The sequence below is a fragment of the Cheilinus undulatus genome, linkage group 17 (genome assembly GCF_018320785.1).
Source record: "Cheilinus undulatus linkage group 17, ASM1832078v1, whole genome shotgun sequence".
NCBI classification, from domain to species: Eukaryota; Metazoa; Chordata; class Actinopteri; order Labriformes; family Labridae; genus Cheilinus; species Cheilinus undulatus.
The window spans coordinates 32127424-32142098 of NC_054881.1; the positions used below are offsets into that span (position 1 = coordinate 32127424).

General features: G+C 38.7%; 1 protein-coding gene across 1 annotated transcript in view; it reads left to right on the plus strand.

The window, feature by feature from the left end:
- Window positions 1–14331, plus strand: part of gsna (gelsolin a) — a 31022-nt gene extending 16691 nt beyond the window's left edge. Inside the window, 16 exon segments of the mRNA XM_041810323.1 lie at window positions 931–988; window positions 991–1164; window positions 1812–1973; window positions 2292–2441; window positions 2519–2608; window positions 3011–3143; window positions 3458–3762; window positions 4029–4162; window positions 5247–5337; window positions 5542–5568; window positions 8846–9016; window positions 10487–10661; window positions 11601–11722; window positions 11800–11877; window positions 11960–12020; window positions 13437–14331. Of these exon segments, the coding sequence (XP_041666257.1) occupies window positions 931–988; window positions 991–1164; window positions 1812–1973; window positions 2292–2441; window positions 2519–2608; window positions 3011–3143; window positions 3458–3762; window positions 4029–4162; window positions 5247–5337; window positions 5542–5568; window positions 8846–9016; window positions 10487–10661; window positions 11601–11722; window positions 11800–11877; window positions 11960–12020; window positions 13437–13606 (2101 nt within the window). The 3' untranslated portion in view covers window positions 13607–14331.
- Window positions 14332–14675: the final 344 nt, after the last annotated feature.

Here is a 14675-nt window from a genome sequence, read left to right on the forward strand (position 1 = left end):
TCACTGTACAGCCAAACAGTTAAAGGTTATTAAGAAATAAGCAAGTTGTGTTAACTTAAGATTCCCAAACAGCTCTATTATTCTGAGCTACTATAGCACATTTTTTAGTTTTAAGCAAAAGGTCCTCAATCGTTTTTATTTTTTTTTTTTTGTAATTGTACTCAAATTATTCGAGAAACCTCCTTGAATCTGCAGAGTTTTCCCAGAATGCTTTTGGGTATTAGACACTTTTGCACCATGATTGATGTTACTGACTGAGTTGGGGGGGGGGGGCACAATACACAAGGGGTGCTATACTGAACACAGCGGAGGACTTCCTGGTTCAGTGTGCACCTTTCAGGTACTGTCACTTGTAGCCACTTCAAACAGTCTTCCTTCAGTGCCTACTAGTATGAAATGGACATTATTTGTAATCTTTATGTAGTCATTTGTACATCTTACTTAATTTATCATGTTTATTGAAAAAAAAGATTTTGTAAAAAGGCTTTTGTAATGCAACACACAAAATCTAGTTTAATTTACTGAGGTCAAAAAAATATTTAGGGCATGATTCTTCAAAGGTTTACTAATGGGGTTTTACAGTTTAAAATGATCATAGATTTTTATACTGGATAGTGAATAGGTGTTGACAGAAGACATGGTATTTGACCTTCTTATCAGGTAAAAATTTTGGAGTTTAGATGATTAAAAGGAAATTTTTCCTGTTGATTACATGTCAGCTTGATTGATCATAAAAATAGCCTTTACCAATCAGCCGGATCTGATGTAACCCTCTCACGCTCTGCTGAACTGCGCTGTGGGTCAGGAAGTTAAATAACATCACATGTTTAAATGGTCTGCAGTGATTGGACCCCCTGCTGCGCCCGCATATTGATCTCCTGACTCACTGATCCACAGTGAGGGAATCCCTCATACACTTGTGCCACTCAGGGATGATTACTGTTTGACTGCCAGGATAAAATTAAGAGCTGGATTAAAATGGACCATGTCTCTGGCTCCTTTTCTGTAGGTGATTTCTGCAGCCAGGATGAGAGTGGCTCGGCGGCCATCTTTACTGTCCAGATGGACGACTACCTGGGAGGGAAACCCATCCAGTACCGGGAGGTGCAGGGACACGAGTCCAAAACCTTTCTTGGCTATTTCAAGTCTGGAATTAAATACATGGTAAGATGTTGATAATGATATATAATGATAAAATTGATGTTAATTTTTGGCAGTAAGGTATCACTTTTATTTGTGTGGGTTCTAGTGGGGCTAAGCTTTTCAACCTGGGATTATGTGTGATTTATGCCGTATAAGGCATGTTGTGGAAGCAAGTATTTGAACTTTTTGAGGTTATTGTTAATTGCATTCTCAAACAAAAAATTCATGTTTCTTTCTTAATTATCTCTATTTTCTTCATATCAATAATGTATTTTTTATTCGTAAAAAGTTAGATCCAGTTATTTTAAAATAAAAAGTATGTTTTTCATAAACAGTATGTATTTAAAATGCCCAAGCTTCCTTTAAAATGCTGTTATATGTTTGAAATTTTAAGGTCTACACAAACCACCAGTAAATAAGCAAATTTTAATTTCAGAATTTCTCTGCATCAGATGAAGCAATTACCATCACATTGCTAAAACTGAATTGTCTACATTCTTAACCAGGAATGTAGAAAAAAGGGCAAGGTTATGTTAAATATGACTTTCATAGCTTTGGAGAACTGTGTCTCCTCAGGAGATTTCAAATCCAAACCTCACAGGAGCTTTAAATCAATTTTGTTGAAGCCATAAACACTTTTTTTGTGAAATGTACTTCTTATCTTGCAGAAAGGAGGTGTTGCTTCTGGGTTCAAGCATGTTGTCACCAATGAGGTTGTCGTGCAGCGTGTGTTCCAGGTCAAAGGTCGCCATGTTGTCCGTGCAACAGAAGTGGCTGTCAGCTGGGACAGCTTCAACCAGGGAGACTGCTTCATCCTGGACCTGGGAGATGTGAGTCAGACTGAGAGGACTAAATGCGAGAATTATGGGAAACATCATCTTGATTTTTGTATAACACTCAAGGATAGATCAACTACAGATTTTTGCACCCGCATATAGCTCCTCTTTTGCACCTAATCCACTAAATTGTATTTCCCATTTGCATATGCTCTGAGGATCAGACGCTATTTATTTTGTCATTTTCACAGCTAAAAAAGCATAAAAGCTGCACTATTCTTTAGTGGATCTACCTCTCAGTTTTAGTGTGTTCATGCCAATCAAGTGAAACTTCCCCCTTCCTCTCAATCTGCTTCTTTTCCTGCTAAACAGGAGATTTATCAGTGGTGTGGCTCCCAGAGCAACCGCTTTGAGAAGCTGAAGGCTACACAGGTTGCTAAGGGTATCCGTGACAACGAGCGCAGCGGGAGGGCCCGGGTGTACGTCTGTGACGAGGGGATGGAGAGAGAGAAGATGGTAGAGGTGAGAGCTGTGAATCATGAGAACAAATTCAGACTCAAACTGATTTCTTCAGTTAAAATTGTTCCTTCTCTCTTCAGGTTTTGGGTCCTAAACCAGATCTGCCTCCTGGAGCCTCCGATGACATCAAAGCTGATGCTTCAAACAGGAAGAGAGCCAAACTCTACAAGGTGAGAGGAAAACATCAAGTGCAAAGTTATTTTATATTGCAGGAAAATAAAAATGCCCTTAATACTTTACATAGAGATAAAATAATCCCACACATAGGAGAAATACAATAATCCATCGATTTCGAAATCACATTAGAGAAAATACATGTGAAAATAGATTTGATAAAATCTCCTTTTAAAAAATCAGGGGTTTTTTCTAGCAGGACTTCAGTGTATAAATCAACAATGATCTCTAGATTTGTGATACAGTTTAAAGTGTTCAAATTGTGTCTATGAAAGCCATACTGCTGATTCTGTATTCAACTGAAGGGATTTGTTGAAGTTTATCCCTGAGATTGTTAATCCTCACTTTGTCATCTCATAACTTCTTCTAACATCTGTTTTCCTTTTGCACTCCTGCAGGTGTCTGATGCCAGTGGGGCCATGACCATCGCACTGGTGGCCTCAGAGAACCCATTCGCTCAGAGCGCCCTGGAGTCCGGGGACTGCTTCATTCTGGACCACGGCAGTGATGGCAAAATCTTTCTCTGGAAAGGTTGGTGCTACTAAATGTTCACTGTTGGTTTATTTAGCATAAAGCTGTCTGTTCAGCTAAAATACTTGAAATAGTATAGTATACTAAAATGGTATACAGATTGAGCTGTGAGCTGGTTTACTGTTGAGGTTGCAGAGGAAAAACAGAACTTGTTTATTGTTGTTTTTAAGAGCATTGCATATGAAGAGTTTAAGTCATCCAGAAAGAAAGAAAACTGATTTCAACAAAGTATTGTCAAAGGGGATGAATTTTCATGCATATTTTATCTTATAATACATGCATTCACCCTCAGAAATGTTCTCTCTTGCCCACAGGAAAAGATGCCAACATGGATGAGCGAAAGGCAGCGATGAAAGCAGCCGATGAGTTCATCAAGAAGATGGGTTACCCCAAACACACACAGATCGAGATCCTGCCAGAGATGGGTGAGACGCCGCTCTTCAAACAGTTCTTCAAAAACTGGAGGGACAAAGACCAGACTGAGGGCCTGGGCGTGGCCTACATCGCTAACAGCATCGCTAAGATTGAAAAAGTGCCATTTGACGCCGCCACCCTGCACGAGTCCTCCGCCATGGCTGCTCAGCATGGCATGGTGGATGACGGCACTGGAGAGAAACAGGTGAGAGGGTGGAGAGTGAACCTCAGTGAGTTTTGTCAAAGCACCTGAACCCACATTTATAAGCCAGGGACAACTGAAAATAGTTCTCAAAGATATAGGAATAATGAAAACAAACTGCTGCCTGTAAAGATCTACACTTCTACTGCTATTACATTTTTGTCCAGTAGAGGGCACAAGCATTAGTTAGTGAGAAAGTATCATGCAGGAATCATAACAATATAACCTCTGACTGCACGATGATCTCACTTCTCATGTTTTTTTCACAGATCTGGCGTATTGAGGGGTCTGACAAGGTTCCAGTGGATCCATCCACATATGGACAGTTCTACGGAGGAGACAGTTACATCATCCTTTACAACTACAGTCATGGAGGACGTCAGGGACACATCATCTACATGTGGTAAGAAGAAAGACACAGACTGATGGTACATGAAGTTATATGTGTCTCTAGCTTCATTTCCACATGTAGAGATTTCCTGAATTTTTCTGTATAAGCTTAAAGAGCAGGTCTCCTGAAAGTTGAAAGAAGTGCATGAGTGAAAATAGTTTCAACATCTTTCTACTGAGCACTTCTACAATCTTTGATGTGAAAAGGTGCTCACAGTTAAATATTTCACTTTCTATGAGATGAACCTAGAAGATATGGAAGTTTCACTTTTTGAATTAAATGATATAATAAATAAACTTTTTCATGATATCCTCATTTTTGAGATGCACCTGTATATGTTTTGTTGTGAAACTTAAGGTTGCCTTGAAAATTGAAAACCCTCTTTACGAGTGTTTAAAGAAACCCTTGCAACAACAAGTGCAAACACAGAAAAGTCTAGTTATAAGAAAAAAACAAATAAAATCAAGAAATCACTATGAATCTAAGTAAGAGGAAGACACCGTTCTTTCTGTAATCAGTGAAATTATTCAGTCTTGTGAACTGGTTTAGTTCTACTAAATAAAAAGATTAAAAATGCCTTGAAGTTTCTTCAGAAAAGGACACAGAATTCCTTTTTGTTCATTTTTTATTAGGGTGTTGCTCTGTGGTCAGATTTCAGTCAGTCTCAGTCAATACATCTTTATTTGTCTGGCACCAATTTATAACAAATGTTATTTATAGACACTTCAAAGACACATGTCTGGCCTTTTTGTTATATTATTTGCAAAATCAGAAATTAATCCGCCATGAGCATGGCACTAAATTGCAAGAAAAACAGCATTTTAAGACAGATTAAGAGCCACAATGCTATTAATAATGGTGAAAGTATGTGTAGTATTAGAAACAACGGCACAGTTTACTATTCAGCTGATAAGTCCAATATTAACAGCTGTAATGATGATAAACAGAGGGGGTAAAAGGTTTATTGTAGCATTTGAAGTCAATCAGCTCACAAAAAATAGCCAGGGTAATAGTAATAGATGTAAAACTGATAAAAAGCAACAGTCTACCTATGCCATTATGTTTGAGATGATGAATCCATTGAAATATTCCCCAGGCAGGGCATGGACTCCAGTCAGGATGAGATCGGGGCCTCTGCGATCCTTGGGGCCCAGCTGGATGAGGAGCTCGGTGGTGGTCCAGTGCAGGTAAAACACATCTGCATTCTTTTCTTTCCACTGTTTCATTTTCATCTTTTCACCCATGTTGTTTAAGTCTCTGCCCTCCTTTGGCTCACTCAGTGCTGTCACCTCCCTCCTGACCCTTAAATCCTTTTACTGTCTCCTCTCCTTAATGGTTTCCCCACTGCTGCTTCTGTCCTCCTCGGTTTTCTTCCTTTTCTCTGTCTTCAGGTTGTTGGTGCCCCCATACGCACTCAGGTACTCTTCCTGCCTGCTTTGATTATTACCTGTGAAAAGACTCACATGCATCGTGGCCAGTAGAGGGCTGCCATCTTCAACTCTAAGACTTGATTAACTGGTTAATTAGTTAAATCAGATTTCCAGTGAAAGCATTACAGCCAAAAACAAACAGGACATTCCAGTGTGGCTGTTCATGGGAGGATCCCTCCTACTTTGTCGCTGGCTCTGTCCGCTCCCCATAAATAAAAGCCTCCTTTCCAAAATCTTCTCCGTCAAACCACACAACAAGGAAGACAGAGGAGGGACACTTAACCCTTTCAGACATGAATTAATGAATAAAGAAGTCGTACTACTGTTTTGGGGGTAATTGTGGGACTAAATTATGAATGGACAGTATGTAGTAGATGGCAGTGTATGGGATGATTTGCTGATGTCCAGTAAAGTGGCTGATGTGAAGCTCTGATCAAAACTCTTCCAGCGTTTGGTAGAAGTTGGTTCTTTAGTTTCTGTTTACTGCAGTAACCACTTTGCATGAAAGGGTTAAAAATGTTGTTGTGATCCATCCCGGCCCTGAATCCGTGTGAGTCTGCATTTGTTCATTTCTGTGTTTTTCTCTACTCATGTTTGTCTTCACTTTGCATGTTCAACTATCATTTTCATGTTCACGGCTTTGCTGTGGATCCACTCAGTGTCTGTTTTTAGCACTGAATCACTTTTAAATAGTAGATACTCACTTAATCTGTCAGTTCTGCAACATCTTGATCACCTCTGTCACTTTAGAAGTATTTTTTAAAGACATTCTTTAAGGAACAGCATGAACTGAGAATTATTTGATTAGAAACAATAATACCAATACCATAAACAGGCATCAGAGTATTGTTTTATGACAGACTTGGCACATAATAAGCATATTTAAATGTTTGAAACAGCTGAAAATGTCTGATTTGTTTATTATTTACTAGACAGTATAAAAAAAAAAAAGAAAATACCACTAACTGTCTTGCAGAAATGAGTCACATGTTTAACCCTTAGGGGCCCACAATCATGCTGGCGTGATTTCATTATCACTATTTTGTCACATGATTGCATAAAATCAAAGCCACATTTCCCACTGGAATTACTTAGTATGTAAAGCATGATTTTTAAGCTTTCTTTCTGGTTTTGTTTTATGTCAGTAGGACAAGTAAAACAGGAAATATGATCATTTAAATTTGAAATAAAAATTAATTTTACAAATAGGGGACAGTGGATCATACTGTACAGGACTGGCATAATTTCAGCATTTTTTAATTTCTTTAAAAAAAATGACAATATATTGTTTTAAATAACAATTTTTAGAAATTTAATTTTAGGGGTTTGTGTTTTTTGGAGGTCCTATATCTAATACAGTAAATTAAACTTAAAAAAGTAAAGTTTTCATTTTATAAAGTTGGAGTAGTGCAGAAAAAAATGATACCAAACATGATAATGGCATACATTTTCTGAGTGCTTTTTTTAATTGTCAAAAGAAAAGTATTAACAAAATGGCAAAATAGCCGGTGGACCTCTAAGGGTTAACCTTGTATTGCTCTGAGCTTTACAGTCCATCCAGGAAGTATTCAGACCCCCTTCACTTTGGTTATGTTGCAGCCTGATGCTGCAGTCAAAAACAATCGTTTTTATTCCTATAATCTACACTCAGTACTCCATCATGACAAACTGAAAACAGATTTTTAGAAAATTTTGGAAATGTATTAAAAATGAAAAAACTGAAATATCACATTGTCATAAGTATTCAGACCCTTTGCAACCATGCTTGAAATGTAGCTCAGGTTCCTTCCATTTCTCTTCCTCTTTGCTGAGATGTTTCTACACCTTGATTGGAGTCCACCTTTCCTCTCTATGGAAGGTCTTCCAGCTGACAATAAATGTCAGAACAAAAACCAAGCCATGAGGTCAAAGGAACTGCCTGCAGAGCTCAGAGACAGGATTGTTACAAGGCACAGATCTGGGTAGGCTACAAAAAATTCTGTTGCACTGAAGGTTCCCAAGAGCACAGTGGCCTCTTTAACACTCAAAAGGAAGAAGTTTTGTCTTGCCAGGAGTCTTTTGAGAGCTGGTTGCCTGGCCAAAATGAGCATTTAGGGGGAGAAGGACCTTTATGAGAGAGGTGACCAAAACCTGATTGTCACTCATACTGAGCTCCAGAAATCATGTGTGGAGATGGGACGAGGTTCCAGAAGGACAGCCTTCACTGCAGCCCTCCACTGATCTGAGCTTATAGCAGAGTGGCTAGACAGAAGCCTCTCCTCAACACATTAAAACCAACTTGGCTTTCATGTGGAGTTCTTTGCAAACTCCAAGCAAGGTTTAATGTGTCTGAAACAATCCTGTCTCTGGACTCTGCAGGCAGTTCCTTTGCAAAGTCTGAATACTTGTGTCAGTTTTTATTTTTAATAGATTTGCAAACATTTCTAAAATTCTGTTTTTACTTTGTCATGATAAGGAGCTACGGTGCTGTGATTCTGTAAGAAGGGATCACTTTAGAAGTTATTGTCCCATTGCCATGGTTAAATCCGAACTTAGGAAGTATCCTAAAAATAAGAAGGGATCATTTTAGAAGTAAATATATGTGATATGATGGTGTTTTATACTTGGTGGTACAGACACGTTTAGCTCTGATCTAACTCAAGACTGAGGTAGAATAACAAGTATTCCCAGACACAGGGATTTCTTTAACAACATGCAACAAAAACCAAATGTTGTTTACACTGTGTCTCGGAGACAAACACTAGAGAGATAAATCTTGATGATTCACAGAAAACAGTTTCTAATCATCAGTATATAGAAGAGTTAAGACTACTGTGAGTGTTTATCTTGTAGAAATAAACGACTGTATACTCAGTAATGACTGATTATCGTGCCTTCATTGTCTCTTGTTGACTGAGGACCGGTATAATTTTCTGTAATGACCACTTTAAGAAAAGGATTGACTTTTATAAATATTTATGACTAACGCTGCAGACTAAAGACAGTAATTATACTCCTACAGACACTGACTACGTCATCATCCTTCTGTCACAAACATTCACATCCACATCCACATGGCTCAGCCCCATGCTGCCATCTTGTGTCTGTAGTTGGTATCACAGCTGACTTTTGCTGCTGATGTATATTTAACAAGACACAAGATGGGAGGATCTGTCTGCTGTGATTTAGTTGCATCCCAACAGGAAACAAAGCATGTAGTATTTAGCTTCAGAAATCACTATGGCAACCATCATCTAACTTCTGGGTTCTGCCATCTGTGTGCCAGGTGAGAGTGGTGCAGGGTAAGGAGCCGGCTCACTTGATGAGTCTGTTTGGAGGTCAGCCCATGGTTGTCTACAAAGGAGGAACGTCCAGAGAGGGAGGTCAGTCTGCACCTGCAGAAACTCGACTCTTCCAGGTGCGCTCCAACTCCGCAGGACACACCAGAGCTGTGGAGGTAAGATGATGTTCATGCTCATCGTTCACTATTCTTGATGACACACATACGGGTAGTTGGGGGTGTGGTAATTTGCTGGATGAACAAAAAGAGCACCCTTGTTTATATTTCTTGATGGATATGGATTAGACAGTTGTTTCTGTACAGGAACCCACCACAGCTAGGTTTTTTTTTTTTGGAGTATTAAGACAGGAACCCCAAATACTTGTTTTTTAAGTCCCTTAGTAAGTCACTTTTTGTGACTGGTGAACTTGGAAAACAATAAATTGAGGTGATGTCTCCATTTTTGATAATATGGTAATTGTCCCAGGTATCTGATCACACGGCTTCCCCAGAATTGCATGACACTGCAGTGTGACCTGGATCTTTTCAGCAAACTTAACAGAGGTTCTGTGGTGTGTTTGCATTAGGGCTGGGCAATTAATGGAAAATTAGATTAAATTGCAACATGGCCTGCTGCAATTTTCAAATCGCAGAAGGTACCATTGTTCTTTAACCTGAAATTTGTGCCAAATATCAGTTTAAAAATCTTTTTTTTTTTGCAGTGGAGATGTTATGCATAAAATGTCATGCAATCATTGGGCTTTTTTTTAAGTCTACAAAAAATCCTGCTTTTTAATTTTTTGTATATTTATCTTATTAAATATGAGAATTGCATAAAAATGATCTCTCCCTTCATGCAACAATTCATGTTCAATTTGCAACTCAAGTCGAATTTTTTAACAGTTAGATATTTTGTTCGAAATTGTTCAGCCCTAGTTCAATCTAGTATTGCACAGTGTGCTATGTTACTCTCGGCAACAGAATCAGACTTCAGCAGGGATCAGGATAAGGAAGTCCCAGGGATTGTGCAAAATGCACTGTGGAAAACTAAAATCTTTTCCTGTGATGACACCAGAAAAAAAGGGATTTCTGTATGCATGTAAAAGCGTTGTGCTTAAAATTAATTCCAAGAAAGTTGAGGCATTGCCTAAAAATATGAATAAAAACAGAATACAGTGATTTGCAAATTGTTTTCATATATATTTGATATAAGTTGACATTTACAAAGTAAACCCACAACAGCAGACCTTATCATGCTGTTGCAATAAATAATTTGAAGTCTGATGTTTGTCATGCGCTGCTTTAGACTCCGATTGTCATCTTGAGATTGCCTACATTCAATAACATTACAGTATCTAAAATATATGAAATAAAATAGCTAAATTAAAGAAAGGAACTGATGAGAAGAATGGTTGAGATTCACACATGGTGTATGTATGATTACATTTGGCAAAATAAGGTGAGTGTGTCATTCAAAGCGGGCTAAACTGATGTTACTGAACAGAACTCTAAGAGACAGAAATCTTAATAAACAATGCCATAGTTCTTGTAAATTTGCAAAAATTTACAGAATCTAACCGGCAAAATGTCATTGAAACATGAACAGTGAAACTGCATTTTTAACTCGCATGATCTGCCTCCATGCAGCTTGATGCCACGTCATCCAACCTCAACTCCAATGATGCTTTTATCCTGGTGACCCCTGATGGCTCCTTCCAGTGGGTGGGAGTGGGTGCCAGTGACACCGAGAAGCAGGGAGCCCAGCAGCTGTGTGCCATCCTGGGAGTGTCGGCCACGGAGCTGTCTGAGGGAGGAGAGACTGGTGAGGAAGCAGAAAGATTAATAGGGCAGCTCGATCAAGGCAAAAATCATAATCACAATTATTCTGGTGGATATTTAGTACCGGATAATGGACTTGGAAACTGTGCTCAGGCTGTTCAAACAGCACTTTAGGGAAGATTTAATCTTCATCTTTTTTTTGGAGTTCAGCTAAAGTGACTGCTTGTGCTCATCTATATTAAAACAAAGATGGCTGGATTGCATCAGACCTAAGATGTTCGCAGTAACTTGCAATTTGCTTGCAAAGCTCAAGAAGAAACTGTTCTCTCTGCCAGCAATTTCAAACATAAAACCTCTGGCATGATAAATAAAACAGATTCCATTTTTTTAAACACTGAGCTTTAAGGGCAAGCCTGAGGCTGCTAAAGACAAAAGAACAGGATTCTGACATGTGGATTACTGTGAACCTACGCTCTGAGTTTATAGACTTTATTTTTCAAAAGAGAGAGAGTTAACTGGCTAAAAGAGACATTTTAGATTCTACAAAAGCTCTGTGATGTGTAAAGGTGGAAAACCTTTACACATGATTCATTTGAATTGAATAGCAACACATTTGGTATGTTCTCTGTGCGCCCTTAAAGCTGCTCTTACTGGGATGTTACATCAACTTTGCATCAAGTGTGTAATGTGAGAATTTTCATTGCAGCGATTTTAGCTTTTTTTAATAAATAATTCTTGTTTTATGCAGATAGACAAAGTGTGTTAATAGCTAATATTGCCATTTAACTGATGGTTAACTAGCAGTTAATTCCTCATTTTTTCCCTGGTGTCCTAGTCAAGTCATACCTGATTTAACATTTTTGACTAACAGATCAGTGATGAGCATATTTCCCAAAATATCAAATTAAATGTGTGAGGAGTTAGTGTTTTGGTATGTTTCTCTTCTCTCTTCTCACTTTTAGTGTTTCTTTCCTCCTTGCAGATCAGTTCTGGGAGGCTCTGGGAGGAAAGACAGAATATCGCACCTCCACCAGACTCAAGGACAAGATGGATGCTCATCCACCCAGACTCTTCGCCTGCTCCAATAAGACTGGAAACTTTGTCGTGAGTCTCTCTCTTTGGCTTTCTATGATGACAAAGTGCATCAATACGTTAACACCAAATCCTTCCCTTTCTCTCAGATCGAGGAGGTACCCGGGGAGATAACTCAAGATGACCTCGCCACTGATGATGTCATGATCCTGGATACCTGGGAGCAGGTAAAGATAGCAGCGCTTTGAAATCACAAAGTACAGTCTCTTCAGGAAAAGGAACAAAAGTAATCAAAACTTTTTTTTTTAGGTGTTTGTATGGATTGGAAACGAGGCTCAGGAGGAGGAGAAGACTGAATCAATGGCGTCTGGTAAGGACAGAAAGAAACACATGATCACTGTGAACATCACACAATTAAAAAAGAAACCAGAGTCATTATGTATTACTGTAAAATGATAAAATCTCAGTAAAGCTCTTCATATGCAGTGACCTATCAAACTCAAAAATCACTGCACATCATTATTTACATTGATTTTAGGGATCATAAATACACCACATAGATAAATAGTACTTTTACCTGGAAAAAGAAACATGTTTTAAAGTATATTAGCACAGCTTGTTCCAAATACACTTAACACAAGGACAGCATAGTTCAGATGGGCTATGAGAAACTGGGTTCACAATGTCATCCAAGACAGTCTGGCTGCAGACTGCTCATTTCTGACAGCCACTCATACAAACCATTCATCAGAGATGCCATCTACAAAAGAAAGGAAATACGGGCTAAAACTTTCAAAATAAAATTGAATTAAACTCCCATTTAGGGTAAGGATTTGGGTAAAGGTTGCAACTAAGATACAAAAAATTAAAAGTTAAAAACCTGACCTGGCAAAACCTAACGCTTACAGGACAAAAGTTCATCTTCCATTAAAGCATTCTAATGCACCACATCGTACGTAGCTAACGTGGCTAAAGCTAATGTGGCTAAAGCTAAGCCCACAAGGCAGCTACGTAAGCTACCTATCTATGTTGTCTGCATAGCTAAGTGCAAACTATGTTTTAACATTACTATGCTCATGTTGCTAAAGCTTAGATTTAAATAACTGAGCTAAACAGCTACATAGCTGAGCAAAGCTAACAAAGCAGCTATGTAAGCTACGTTTCTATGTTATCAGCATAGCTAAGTGCAGACTATGTTTGCTAAAACTCATGTTGCTAAGGCTAACTTAGCTTTAAATAACTGACTTAAACAGCTACATTACTAAGCTAAGCTCACAAAGCAACTATGTAAGCTACGTAGGTACGTTATCTATATAGTTACGTTAGCTTTACCTACATTTGCTGAAGCTCATGTTAAGAGCTAACTTAGCTACCTGGGTTATGTAGCAACATTAATTACATAGCTAGTGTAGCTATGTTAGCTTTAGCTAAAGCTAATGAAGCAACATTAATTACATAGCTAGTGTAGCTATATTAGCTTTAGATAGCCCATTCGTGTACCTACTTCTGAAAAGGGTCTATACATAATTTAATCTCAGATTGGACTGCTGACCTTTTTATTTATGAAATGTTGCTTAGTCTGCAATGTTTGCAATGTGGTTACATAGTGAATGTAACTGCCAGACTTTATTCAGGAATAAAGTTGAATTAAAATGTCGTCTCACATCATCTTAGATGAATGGTCTGAAGCCAGACCCTTTTCATGTCAACATTGCTACATCTACAGCACATTTGGCATTCATATTTATGATAAATACTGACCTAAGTCTTTCCCTGTCTTCTTCAGCGGTGCGTTACATTGAGACAGATCCAGCCAACAGGGACCGCAGGACGCCCATCGTCAAAATCAAGCAGGGCTTCGAGCCGCCAACCTTCACCGGCTGGTTCCTGGGCTGGGACTATGACTACTGGACCACAGACCCCCTGGAGCGTGCCATGGCTGAACTGGCCATATGAATCTCACCTGACCCCCTGCCTTTACCTTAGACCCCGCCCCGGCTGCAATGCAAACACTGAGCTCTATCAGAAGACTTTTTTTTTAGCTGCAGTACACCCTGAAAATGCGAGGGCTTTCTTTTTTTATGTCATTTTTTAAGGGATAGATTGATGAAGCAGTGTTTTAATTCATCATAGGCTACAGTGATGCCTATGAGTGTAAGCAGGCACACAGGCTTCCTGTAGGGTTTGCACTAAAAGAATCTGCTTCTTTGACTTTCACTGAAGACAATTTTTCTCATGTTTCTTATTATGACAATAAACCTGTTAACTAGTGAAACGTTTAAGCAAAAACACATGGCAAGAAAGTTTGAGGCCTCAAAGTGAGGAATGGTTGGAAAACTCACTGCCAGGACAACACCGCTTTCAAAACAGCAATAAACCTTTGCCTTAATACCCTGTCCTTCAGTTATAAGTAAACCTGCTTTTTAAAAGGTACTGTCGAAGTTTTAGGATGCCTTATGGGCAAGTTGTTGCACCTTTAATATGCCTTTTATATTTATTTTTTCAAAATGCTACAGATTCATGCCCAGGAAGCTCGTGTGATGCTGCATTAGCCAACTTTACATGGGAAACTGACGCTTTGCTGCTTTTCAAACCAGTTATATGTTCTGTGACACTTTCTGAAGGTTTCCCTGAAGTCATGTTATCATTTCAATAAAATCCAAATGAAACATGTTAAGTCATTGTTAGTTTGTGGTGTGTTATTTTTAATTTTATCCACCCCTCCCTTACCCCTAGCCTAACCTTTAGCATTTGGGAGCCTAACACTAACCCTCTTTGGGGTTTTTTCCTTATTTTATGGTTTATTATTTTTAATTTACCCCCCTACCCCTAACCTTTGGGGTTCGATTAGGCTAAATCTAACCCTCTTTGGATTTTCCTTAGTTTGTGGTGTGATGAATTTAAATTTATCCCCCTCAGTCAATTTTTGTTTTTTATTAATAAAATTCTGTTGTGAAAAACAGCAGAGGTCTGCAGCCAGATCCTCTTGTTTGTTTCACCACATACAAAAACTATCCCAACAACT